Source organism: Anser brachyrhynchus, assembly GCF_964034855.1.
Source record: "Anser brachyrhynchus genome assembly, chromosome: 16".
Classification (NCBI taxonomy): Eukaryota; Metazoa; Chordata; class Aves; order Anseriformes; family Anatidae; genus Anser; species Anser brachyrhynchus.
The window spans coordinates 16,011,683-16,024,474 of record NC_137734.1 but is presented as its reverse complement, the minus strand read 5'-3'; the positions used below and the strand labels follow the sequence as shown (position 1 = coordinate 16,024,474).

The following is a 12,792-nucleotide window of genomic DNA, read 5'->3' as shown; positions in this document are numbered from 1 at the left end:
CAAAAAAAAAAAATGTGTCTAGCATACAAGGAAAACAGTTATGTACTGTCTGTTTTGGGATGTCTCCAGCCACATCCTGTCCCTCCCCATCACCACAGTGGGCATCAGTCAGTCCCAGAAGACAGTCCCCCTTTCCCCAGAGAGCAAGGAGATGGCAGCTCCCAGGGCTGCTGGAGCACACTGTTTATCTACCACAAGACCCTGGGAGCTGTATGCAGATTCTTCTTTACATGGACACAAAATACTCGTTCTGTTGTCAAGTAGGATGTGAGTAGGTCCCTCCAGTGGTGATACAGGACTCAGTAGTTTTGAGAGGTCAGTGCTGCATGCTTTTTTGGTCTTGAACACCAGCATAGCCATGCTGGGATTTGCTTCATCTATCTGTAGCTGCCTGGGAGGTGGATGTTTAGATGGGCTGGGCAAGCCCAGCAGGACACCTTCAAGCAGTGGGACAGACTGGCCCTCCTAAAGCAGGTCACCCACCTTCTAAGGAGGTATCTCAGGCAGATGGGCTAAATCACTTGCAGGAACCCCCTGTCCTGCTCCCTTGCTGTACAGAGTGAGGGGGAAGGGTGGGCGAGCCTCGGCTCCTGGCAATGCTGTCACACATCTCAGTGTGACATTAGCCCTGGGGGGGCTCCCTGGGAGACCCTGGCTTAAGCTCCCGGTAGTGGTCCACAGCAGGCAGCACTGCTTGGACCTCAGTCCACTGGAAGGAAGATCCCTGGCAGCACTGGGAAACTGCCATGGGAGGAACAACAAGTAGAAGGAGCCTGGAGGAAGGTCTGATGTATAATGAATAGCTCTAAGTAGAAATTGGTTATTTTTATCCCCTGCGATTAGATTCTGAACTCTTTGAATCATCATTAATGCAACGCCCTGGAAGCTGGCGGCCCCCCTCGCTGAATGCCACATGAAGTGTTCCTGCTAATTCAGGGAACATTTGAAATCATGCGTGTAGGCAGACCAACGTCACCCACACCACAGTATACAATTTTAAGCTTCTTGAGGTAGGGTGCGGGGAGTCATTTTTCTTGTGCAGGTTGCAAATCATTTATTCCTTATCTAGCTAGTTATTAGCATGCTGCTAGGTTGCTATATATAAAAGCCACCCATGTGTTTGCAGCCAGCTTGGATGGCTGGGCCGAGGTTTACGTGGGCGGTGATGGTACACGGAGCCCTGGCAGAGCTGATCAGCAGAGGGCACAACTAGTCAACTCCCAAGGGCGTCTGCAGCCCCATCAGGGCTGGGGCTGGTCCCTGTGGAGGACTTACGTCCTGAGCAGCCTCATGTTACTGGCTGCCTCTTCTGACCAGCACCTGAATGGCCTCCTGGCCCTTCATGGACAGCCCTGCCTCAGGACACGTCCCTCCCCAACCACTCCTGCTCAGGCAAACCCTTCTTCAAAGGTTATGATCTCAAGAGGTCTCTTCTACAGATGAGCCTGTGATTTTTATCAGTATGCCAGCCAAGAAGTCTAGCAAGAGGCTCTCTGGCTTCTCACTGGCACCAATTGGGCCAAAGTCTGGTGTCTGGTGCATTGATTTTGTGGTACATTATGTTTTAATATGCGATATGTCAGAGGTTAGGATGAGAGAGCTGAGCTGTCCTAGGAGATATCCACCATAGTAGGTTCCTCCTTCTGCTTAGCAAGGACAAAGGCCCCTGGGCTGGCATGTGGGGTGGAGGCACAGCTTTGGTGTTTCCACAGGGAGCAAACTTAGAAGCTGTTGGAAAGCTCTGCTGCTATAATTCACCATGATTGTGAGCTGACCTGGAGGAGAGATGGGAACTGCAGGGAAAGCATGGCTAGGCTGTGAGGGGGAGGCAGAAAAGAGAGGGAAGTGAGGGAGGAGAGGAATTATGCTTTCAGTTGTGATTATGTAGCTCTTCACGTGCCTCTTCAAGGCACCTCTCAGGCAGGGCAGCCACGGCTGTGTTTGCAGATGAGGGTGGCCAGGGAGAGGACATTAACTTCTTGCATGGAGGGTGTGTGCCAAGGGCATGGTAAAAGGGAGGAAGGCAGCACAGAGCCTGCACCTACCGCTGGCAGGCAGGAGGTGAAACACATCCATCCCTGCAGCTCTACAGCGTCTACAGGAGCAGAAGCACCCGCATGCAGATTGCAGTCCCTCATGCTGTAGAAGCTGCAGAGGTACAGCTGGCCTCCTTCTAGGCTACCTCTAGTACCTGGCAGGGCAAGCCCGAGCCCTGCACGTGGCTCTCCACCAGACACATCACTGGCTGCAGCACACACACACACAATCCGCAGCCCCGCAGATGTGTTTGTCCTCATGGTCCACTCCCAACATTCATGCACAAGCAGCAGAAGTCTGTAACTAGCTCATGCAGTGCCTCCAAACAGGCATTACAAAGTGTTATGCTCAAAACAGCCCAGGTAACACACACCCTGTTTAGTTTTTAAATACATACATATCTCAACAACCCTGCTCTACTGCTGGGGGCACACTGCAGTATTCACTGTCCACTCTTAAGGTGAGTTTGTAGAATTCAAGTTGGGAATTTGGCCAGCAGGAATCCAGAGACATGAGAAAAATGGTAGTTTTTCCTGGCTTCCCCCCAGAAGTTACAATGCAAGCATGGTGGGAAGTGAGAGCTGGTCTGCCCAAGCCCCTCACAGTGCAGAGTCCCAGCACAGAAGCAGGTCAGAGAGCAGAGGGGCCTCCCAGGCTTTGTTGCTCCACGTCTTGGGGTTCAAGCCTGTTCAGAATGGGCAAGTAGCAGCCTCCATGGAGCCTCCAGTGGTCCTCTGGCAGGACAAGCACCTTCTGCTGCCCTCACCATGTCAGGGCAATGCAGGAAGAATTTCTACGGGGAGATGGAAATGAAACTGGTCAGCATCTCCTGGGCAGCTGCCCTCTTGAGGACATAGTGCACAGTCTGGTGGGAGTACCTCCCAAAGGACATGCAGTTTGTCTCCAAGGATGGTAGGGAGAAAAGAGATCTGTTCTCCATGTGGAGAGGGGACAGGACAAGACATCACAGGCTGGAGCTGCCACTAGAGAGATCCTGGCTGGACAGAAGTAACTTCAGAGGGTTTACAGGACTGCACGGAGAGACAGACATCTTGAAAACAGCTCATTGGACTTCTGTCCTGTGTGACGTTTTGACAGATCTCTCTCACACTTTCTGCCAGGAGTTACAAACCATAATTGCAAGGACTTATGTCAGAGTAATTCACCAAACGCTGCCTGGCTGCTGGGCTGGGTGACTGGGTGGATGGACAGCCAGAAGCTGGGCAGGCATGTGAGAGTGAGAACAAGATAAACAGCTGGGAAAACTGTGCTTTACTAGTATATGCACTGCATTGCAGCTGGCTCCTCTTCTCCATCCAGTTCCTTTTAGATCTCCTGCTCTGTCCAGAGTTCAGGCCAACCTAATCTCTTTCCTTTTAAAAAGAGACTGAAAAGCAAATATTTGCACTCAGTGAAGTATCTCTTACAACAATGGAAGATTTTCAGCTCACAATGAAGACGTGATTCGGTCTTCCTGGAGTGGAGTGAACCATCTCCCAACAGCTTCAGCAGACCCTGGACCAGCCCCGTCTCCCACACAGCATGCAGCAGCTGTGGGCCCTACAGGAGGGAGAGGTTGGCAGCTCCCTGCCAGGGGAGGAGAGGACTCCCTGCTAAGAAGGAAGCTTCTTCAGGCAAGGCTATCATCTGCCTTGTTTGAGATCTCATATGCTATTCAGTCTTGGGAGCTGCAGGTGTATTTTGCAGGATATGCTGCTGTAGGTGATTCAGTGCAGCCTGAGCCTGCAAGCAGCAGTCCCAGTGCTGCTGTCGTAAATTGTGCCCAAGAGGAGGGTGACTCCAGTTGGGGTTTGGAGTGGCTTGGGACATATAAAACTGCCTTAAATCAGCTCAGGTCATCTGCTGCACCTCAGGGACCTCCAAGCATCAGCAGAGCTAGCGGGAAGAGGGACCCAGAGAATGGAGTCAAGCTGCGACAGGGGAGGTTCAGGCTGGATATCAGGGAAAGGTTCTTCGCCACAAGGGTGGTTGCGCACTGGGACAGGCTACCCAGGGATGTAGTCACAGCACCAAGCCTGACAGAGTTCAAGAAGCATTTGGACTATGCTCTTGGTCATATGGTCTGAATTTTTGGGTAGACCTGTGTGGAGCCAGGAGTTGGACTCAATGATCCTTGTGGGTCCTTTCCAACTCAGGATATTCTGTGATTCCATGAGAACACAGGCTGAGGGGAAAGAAGGTAAAGGGGCCACACAGCAAAAGCAGCCCCCTCCCCTGGGCTCAGGGATGCATCCACTCCATGCTCTGGCAAACCCCTGCTATGAGCATCTCCTAAGCAGGGCCTTCCCCTGCTAGACTGTGGCCTGGCGTGGGGGTGAAATGGCAGGGCACCGGACAGCTGACAGGGGACACCACTCTTGCCAAATCTAATTCTAAATGGGCCTTGGCCTTCCCTGTCACATCCCTGCATACTCTGACAGTGTCCCTATATTCCTTCCTCTTGCTCAGTTTGTGAGCTTCAGAGTCATGGATTTGGGAGATGTAATTTCAAAATCAAATTTCAAATCTTTCATCTCTCCAAACTAAAAAAAAAAAAAAAAAAGTGTGGAAGAGGCTTGGTTTTGTTCCTTCCCCAACACCATCTCTTGAGGAGCTGCCAAGGGATGCAGAGGGGAACTGTAATGAAAAGAGTTTAATTCATCATAAAGAGAAACCAGCTCACAGAGGATGCGACAGCCACCGTGAGGTGGGTGCCAGCAGCTGAAAAGCCATGACCACCCCACCAGCCCCACCTGCCTTGACCCACATATGCCCAGCATTGAGGCTGCATCCCACACAGCAGCTGGCAATCAAGTGAGGGGATGCCCACAGCAAGCAGGACAGGATGAGGACTGGTTGGCATCCTTGCAGGAGGCCAAAGGAGGAAAAAGGGATTATAAACTCTCTGCCATACAGAAGCAAGCGTCCACCCTTGGCAAGAGCACAGCAGCCTGGGAGAAAGGGCGCTCCCTGTCCTCCCCTGCTCCATGCCCACCCACCTCCTTTCCCCCTATCCCTTCTGCTTCCATCCTCCCAGCCCCTTGCACAAACTTCACTTTTCCTCCCTGCCCACTTGTCCCCATAGCCCCTCAGTCCTACCTCCCCGCCCCTGTGCTTCTTGAGCCTTCCCCAAGCCAGGCCAGCCCTTGGCCCCACTTTTTTTCCCTTATAAGTCAGGCTTTCATTGTATTTCATTTATTTTCACGTAATTTATTTCATTTCATTTCCCTATTTATTTTTAATCCTAGGGGCATTTTTACTTTATTTTGGAGCCCAGTGCCCAGGGAATACTAAAGCAGTGATGCTGATGTGCTTTATGTTGAAGCAGGCACTGGGCTGAAGTCTTTCTCAGGACTGCCTGGGAGATTTCTGCTTCAAATATTGACTGCCCTTTGTAGGAAAATACATATTTATTATCAATATCCAGGGACATCCCAATGTAATAAAATCGGCAGCTGTGTTGTCTCCTGAGGGAGTGTCTGACTCCCACAGAGTAATGTGGCACAGTGGCCACCAGAGCTGGGATGTCCACGTGTGGCTGTGCCAGAGTGAAAGACCTTGCCAGGAGTCTAGACCTGGAGAACAGAAGGAAGGGAAAAAGAAGAGAAAGAGGCCATGGTGGGCAGAACTAAGCTCGGGCAGGTCTTGCTGGCATTCAAAGAGGATTTGGGCTCCCTGCTGCCTACAGGGCTTCCCCTCCAAGTCAGGCAGTGTTGAGTCTGTCCGTTCATGGCCAACTGAAATTTTGAAGACCTGGCAGCTGGCTTTGGCTAGAGCCAGCTATACCTTGTCCTTCTCTTCTGTCCAGAGATCAAATGCGTGGCTTCTCAGAAACAGTGAGCATTTCCTCTGGGAACATCTCCCATGGCTTTGTCACATCCTGTTTTTCACTGCACTGATGCCAGCTTGCACAAAGTGGGAGCAGGGCTGCCTGGTACATGCGTGAGTGTCTCTTCTAGGGCACTCCTCCAGCCAGCCCCTCTGCTGCTCCACTGGCTCACTGTGTTGTCCCACGGGCGAGGGACTCCAGAGAGGCTGCTGCACTCAGCTGCCAAGGAGCACAACAGGGAAGAAAGAGGATGGTACCCACAGATGGCCCATGAGCAGCAGGACACCAACCGAGGCTGATGTTTCATGGTGTGTTATGGTGAGAAAGGTGGGTTTGGTGTGAAAGTTCCCCTAGGTCAGCCTAGGATAACAGCCATGTCCTCAAACCCAAGACACACGGGCACCTTCCATGTGGTGGAGGCCTGAGGGTCAGACCATCCTGCCCCCACCACCCAAAGTCCAGGCCACACAGCAGGGCACAGGGCTGCGAGGGAGGTGCAGGGGGAAAACTCAATCCCAGGTCAGTAGCAGTTCATGAGGACCCACCCCATGGGGCAACTTCTCCATGTGGCCTTCAGGAGAGGTAGGGCAGGACAGACTGAGCCTTGGGCAGTGCCACCAGATCCCTTGGGGACACAAATAGTGCAGGCCACAAGTTCACATGGACCAACGCTGCGTTGCCTAGAAGTGGACGCTGCTGAATTCTGCTGTGAGAGGCTGGCAGGACCCCAGGGAGCAGCATTTGTGGGACAAGGGATGGTGGTCTCCACATCAGAGCAGAGCCCAGGCTGCTGTCCACAAACCACTGCTTTAAAAAGACGCAGCCCTTGCCAGCCCGATGGGAGTGATAGAGCTGGGCAGAGACTTTTCAATCACATTTTCAAACCCAGCAAGCTATAGAATACATGACACTTCTGACTTTTTTTTTTTTCCAAAAAAATTTTTAAAGCCCCATCTGCTTTTCATCATTAATGCATTTTTCTGTGTGAGGAAGGAAAACAAGACTGTCAATTCCTATGATCCGTCAGTGTTTGCTGACTCTTCCCCACACTATCTCAGTCCTAGCTGGGAGGCCAGGTTCCTCCAGAAGACTCGAGCACAGTTTGCAGCTGACGAGGGAGAAGCCACCAGCACGGACTACCAGCCCTCCCTTCTAACAGTTCTGCTTCTCACAGGGACACGCCATTATCTGACTGGCTTCTTGAGGAATAAGCAAATAATGCTTTTTTTCTCTGACAAGCTCCCTGGGGGCTCTGAGGGTCCAAGCATGATTTCCCCTTCCAGGTGCATGTTGAGGAACATTGGCTCAACACAGGGTTGGCAAATGGCTCATCTGCACAGACCCCCATCCTCCCAGCTCCCAGGGCAGCCACTTCATCTCACCAAGGAAGAGCCATTCAGCTATATTTAGATGTTTTGGCACCCTGGATTTTGCAAAAGTAAGCTAGGAACCCATTTCTCAGAATTTTTACACCCATAATATGCTTCAGTGTTTGCTAGTCATCTTCAAACTGCATTCAGTCAAAAACAAGAAACTAAACTAAAATGTCTAAGGGAATAAGAATTAGCTTATACACTACATGATTTCAAAGCGGTTTTAAATACAGAAAATCAACTAATTGATTGATCAGCTTGGCTTATCCGTATGTTCATTGACTCTCTTTAAACTGAAAGTTTAAAACTTTGTCTTTTCTCCCTGTATAAACCAGCATAGATGGGGATTCCTCTGAGTCAAGCAGGACAGAGTCAGTGCACCTGGGTGCTCCCCTCCCCAAAAAAATTAGTCTGTCCCCTTCACCACGCCGCAGGGATGCCTGTACCTGCTGCATGGACCATGGAGAACCAGCCTCAGCCTCTTGCTGTGGCAGAGCAAGAGTGGCACTGCTCCCCCAGGAGCAAGTCAGCAGGGCAGAAAAGATCAACTGAGCAGCAAACAGCTTCTCAGGTCAGGCTCAGAGTGTTCAAAAACACCTCTGCTCTCATCATAGCTACTGAAACATTTTCCTCTGGGGTAAAACATGCCATAAACACCAGTGCTTGTCTGAGAGGAGACGTTTGACATCATATCACATTAGTGCAGCTGCAAGCAGCACAGAGCAGGACTGCCAGCTCCCTTCAGAGATCCAGTAACCACCGAAACACAAAACATAATGCAGCAGACCGGATGCTCAGCTCCTAGCTTCCCTTGGCTCAGGCAAGGCCTATGTGCAGTGTTTGACAGCAGAATTTCCTCCAGCCCCTGTGAACCAATGGGACAGGAGCAGTGATTTGCTGGCAGTAGCCCTGCTATCTTTTGTTATGCTGGCCGGGGAAGGGACTTTATTAAATAAACATGTGCAGAGACCAGAAAAATAACAGCAGCATTATTTAAGCAGCCTGTGGATGAGCCCTGGGACCCACAAGCACTTAAAATGCAACTAAAAAGAAATAATCCTTACTGTGCTCCACTTCTGTACCCTGTTCTCTCCAGTCCCTGGTTCTCATGCCCCTTCTCCTTCCCTCCTGCTGTGTGATCTCTCTCCTATCCTGCTTCTCTCCTTCATCCCTTAACCTTGAGGCACTTGCTTTTAGAGCTGGTACAGCCCTGGTAAGGTTGCCCCGGTGAGCAGTGGGCTGCAGAGCTTCTCAGCACCCTCTGAGCATCTCTCTTCTTCCTCCAGGTGCAGAGGATTCTGCGGGGAGCAGGGTCAGCACTTGTGCAAGGGCTCTGCTGCACCATCCCTGAGCAATGCTCTAGAAAACGCTGGGATCATGAAGGGCTTAGGAGATAATAGAAGCCGCCACCTCTCCGATAACCTGGACTCCCCTCAAGACTCTCTTTATGCCCCCCAGGACAGGAACCCTTATCTCCTCAGCCCCACTGACTCCTTCACCATGGACCCCCGGTTCCCAGCCCAGAATACCCTCCATGGAGACTGTCTCCTTCCACTCAACAACCAGATCTCCAACAGCAGCACTTTCCCCCGCATCCATTACAACTCCCACTTTGAGGTCCCAGATGAGAACCCTTTTCCGAGCCATGCCCAAGCCACTAAAATCAACCGCCTGCCTGCAAACCTCCTCGATCAGTTTGAGAAGCAGTTGCCCATCCACAGAGATGGCTTCAGCACCCTCCAGTTTCAGAGGAGTGATGCAAAACACCGGAGTGAAAGCCCTGGGCGGATCCGGCACCTTGTCCACTCTGTCCAGAAACTGTTTGCCAAGTCCCAGTCTCTGGAGGGCCCCACCAAAGGCAATGTGAATGGCAAGAAAGGGGCTGATGACCCCAAGCAAAACCGGAGGAGCAAGAGCAAAGACCGAGCGAAGACATCTGAGCCCAAGCGCAGGACCAGATCCAACATATCAGGCTGGTGGAGCTCAGATGACAACTTAGACAGTGACACCTGCAGCTATCGCAACCCCATGGGCCTCATGACACTGGGCCGGCAGCCGGACCACAGCCAGCCGAAGTATTTCATGCATGCTTACAACACCATCAGCGAGCACATGCTGAAATCCTCCAAGAGCAATAATGACCTCAAGGTCACCCCTTGCACCAATATCCCCATCAACAACGACTCCAACTACATTAAGAGGGGTTCCTGGTCCACGCTGACACTCAGCCATGCCCGGGAAGTGTGCCAGAAGGCCTCAGCCACGATTGACAAAGCCTTGCTGAAATCCAAGTCCTGCCATCAAGACTTGGCCTACCACTACCTGCAGGTGGGTGCAGCGGGGGGTTATGGCATGCTCCATGAGGGGACAGTGCAGGAGAGCAGGGGACACCCTCTCAGTGGGCACCCTATTGCCTGGCAGAACTTATCAAACAACTCCAGATGGTTCAGCGGCCACCTCAAGTCGCATTGCCAGGAGAGGGCTAGGGGGACATGGCAAGGGTAAAGTCACCCAGGCCCCAGCTATGCCCAGGGACAGACCACCGCATCTTCCATGGGGACACGGCACTGTCAGGGTCGGGCTGCTCCAGGATTCCACCAGCCTCTGTGCTGGGCCACAGCAGTGTGGTCAGGAGACGCAGCACCCACAACAAGGGTGGCCTGCCAGCCCCCTGCTCCCCACCCCGCTGCAGCCTCAGTGCCCTCTGCTGTGACCCCAGTTTGCCGGGAGACCCCCACGCACCGAGCGTGCCCTGCTGCCCACTCAGACCCTGCAGCCATCGTGGCTGGGGCAAACCCAGTGCTCAGGCAGCTGCTTCTGTGGGGTGCCCAGGCAGCCAGGCACACCAAGGGGCCGCTGCACTGCACGGCCTCCAGCCAAGCATTGCCACCATCCCATGAAGGATGCCAGTAATAACTGATGTTAACCCCTTATATCCATGCGTCGCAAGGATGTGCCAGCATGCCCCATCAGTCCCGCTCCACAGAGTTTCCCTGGAGTGCTGGTAGGACCTGCAGCGCAGCGGGGCTCAGCTCCCTTTGCTGCTTACCCCAGGGCTGGGGGTGAAGAGGGCAGCGCCAGCCGCCCGGCTTGCATGGCAGGGCCTGCATGGCTAACGCTGAGGGCCGCAAGAGCCCCATGGTCACTGGGCAGTCCAAAAAGCTGCACCTGAAGAACCCAGGCCTGGGAGATAGGAATGAAGATAAATAAGCCAGGCCTGGATGGGGGAAGGCAGGGGACAGGATGATTGAATGGGCTACCTAATGTAAACCTCCAGCATACTTTTCTAATGCAAAGGTGTCATCAGCTCCCCTGGCTGTGGCCAGCAGGCTTAGGGGCTTTAAAGAGCCATGAATTATTGAAGCACACACTGCTTCTGATATCTTGCTGGCCACTGCTGCAAATCAAATTGTGGTGGGAGTTATTGCATTGGGTATGTTGTCAGAGACATGTCCTCGGCCTGGTTTCTTTTTCTTTGCTCCCTCCTTTCACTTAGAAGTTTAAAAAGCCACAGACCCCTTCTGCATGAGCCCAGCACAGATGGCCCCGGGTGCCAAGACCCCGCAGCCTCTGCCCAGTGCTCACTCACTCCCCGGGCTCTGGCCAGGCCCAGGTATGAGACCACCCTGATGGTTTGTTCCCCACCCATGTAATGAGCCTCCGTTTCTTGACAGCCTGACGGAGGGCTGTGGGCACAGCTGGGTGGCGTGAGCCCAGCCAGCAGCTGGGCAGCCCCACCGCTCGGCTGGGAGGACACGGGTGCTGCCCCGCTGCCACCGAGCGAGCCCCTGCGGAGGTGGGACCAGCCCCTCAGCCCTGGGCCAACCGACGCAGGCAGCGGCCAGGTAGGGATCTTGTTTTGAGGGGAAGATTTGCCCAGCTCCCTCCCCTCCCTGACCCTCCTGGGAACATCGGATGGGGCTGGCAGCCCCCGCCACGACTCTGGGTAGGGCACAGAGCCAGCACTGTGGGCACTGAGTCCAGGAGACATGATGCACGTAATGTACCCCTGCCCCCAAAAGCCAATAGACCATGGGTGCTCATGGCCAGCCTAGGCCGGACTGCATCCAGCCCTTAGCTTAAGAAGGGACCTAAGCCGGAGGTGGAGAAGTCACCTCCAATATCTGGTGGACAGTGTGTGGGAAATGTCCCTCTGGAGTAGGACAGACCCCCTGCCAGCACCCACTCCTGCAGCAGCGAGGAGCTGAGTGCCTCTGCCTTCTTGCAGAGTCCGGTGTGTGGGGGCTGTGGGGCACCCAGCCCTGCTGCTGCTGGGGCTGCTTCAAGGGGGAAACGCCTGGGGGCTCCGAGGTGCAGAAATGCCCTTTTGACCCAAGGGAGGGCAGGAGAAGCAAAATGGGGACAGGTCCCTCAGTCTCCAGGCTGGGGTAAGACCCTAAAGCTTTTCACCTCCCCTGCTCCATTTGCAAGCCCTGGGAAAGCTTCAGACTCATCAGGGACTATTGGGGCTCTCATCATATCTCCAGGCCCATTCCCAGAACCAGTCAGTCATTGGAGCTGAGAGCAGCTGATCACCCAGCTCCACTCAGGTGCAGCCCTGTCCCTCAGCCCAGGGCTTTCTCTGGAGCAGCCCTCAAGGCAATGGCCTGGAAGAAAGTCTGGAGCACAGCTCCCGAGGGATGGAGGCTGAGCTCCCCATCCCCATGTTTTCCCCTCCTGGTGGGCCCCACGCATGGCCAGCAGCCAGGCAGCCTGTGCCCAAGGGGCTTGCTGGAGCAAGAGATGCCCTGGGCCAGGAGAGAGCAGGAGCAGACAGTGCCAAGCAGCCTCTGCCCCACAGGCACTCAGGCCCCCATCTGGGCAGTGCTGTCTGTTCTGGGCAGCCCACCCTATTTACACACACTGTGTGCAAGGGAGGGACAGCTCCATGCTGCCCAGGCACCACGGCATCCCTCAGAATTTTCGGGGGACACTGTGGTTCAGCCTTGCTCATGCGCTGGGTATTTCTCTCTCATAACCATCTCCCAGAATAAGCAGTGAGACAGTTGGGGTTGTGGCTGTTCTGGGCTGTGGGGAGGGGGATGAAGGGCCCCAGCTCCAGCGACACAGCCCCCTGCCTCCCCGGTGCTCCTGGGGTACAGGGTCACACCACTGTCCATTAGCTTAGAGCTTCATCCAGGTTAGCCTCCCTGACCCCACCAAAGCTTCCTTACTCCCCCAGTAGCACCAAACATGAATTCACAAGCCAGGGCAAGCAGCCTATTGAGTGTCAGACATGCTGTTGATTGCTCCCATGGGGCAGGAAACCCTGACCAGGTCCTTCCCAGAGCCCCCCTGCCAAAAGGTCAGGTCAGGCACGTAGGCAGCCTGGGCTCCAGCTTTCTTTCTTGGGTACACACCTGAGATCACAAGGAGCCCTCAGGACACCACAAGGGATAGGCTCTGGAGGGAGCGGCAGTGTGCCCTCATCAAGCTCATTCTTACATTGCAGCCTGGCTGCATGGCACAGGCATCCCTGCGTGCTGAGTCCAGCTCCGTGGGTGCCTCAGCGGGTACGCTCATGTGTGCTGCATGTCCGCATGTGCCGGGCTG

The 12,792-nt window shown here is 53.8% G+C and overlaps 1 protein-coding gene across 6 annotated transcripts in view; it reads left to right on the top strand.

Annotated features, from left to right (window-relative positions):
* The window catches only part of DLGAP4 (DLG associated protein 4), a 182,238-nt gene that overhangs the window by 101,474 nt on the left and 67,972 nt on the right, over positions 1–12,792 (top strand). For 2 of the 6 annotated variants that reach the window (XM_080558464.1, XM_080558466.1), the window contains exons 4-5: positions 8,526–9,567; positions 10,914–11,084. In XM_080558464.1, the coding sequence (XP_080414590.1) occupies positions 8,617–9,567; positions 10,914–11,084 (1,122 nt within the window). In that variant the 5' untranslated portion in view covers positions 8,526–8,616. Of the gene's footprint in view, positions 1–8,525; positions 9,568–10,189; positions 10,244–10,913; positions 11,085–12,792 lie in introns of all 6 variants that reach the window. The other 4 variants (XM_080558467.1, XM_080558468.1, XM_080558469.1 and 1 more) reach the window with 2 other exon arrangements.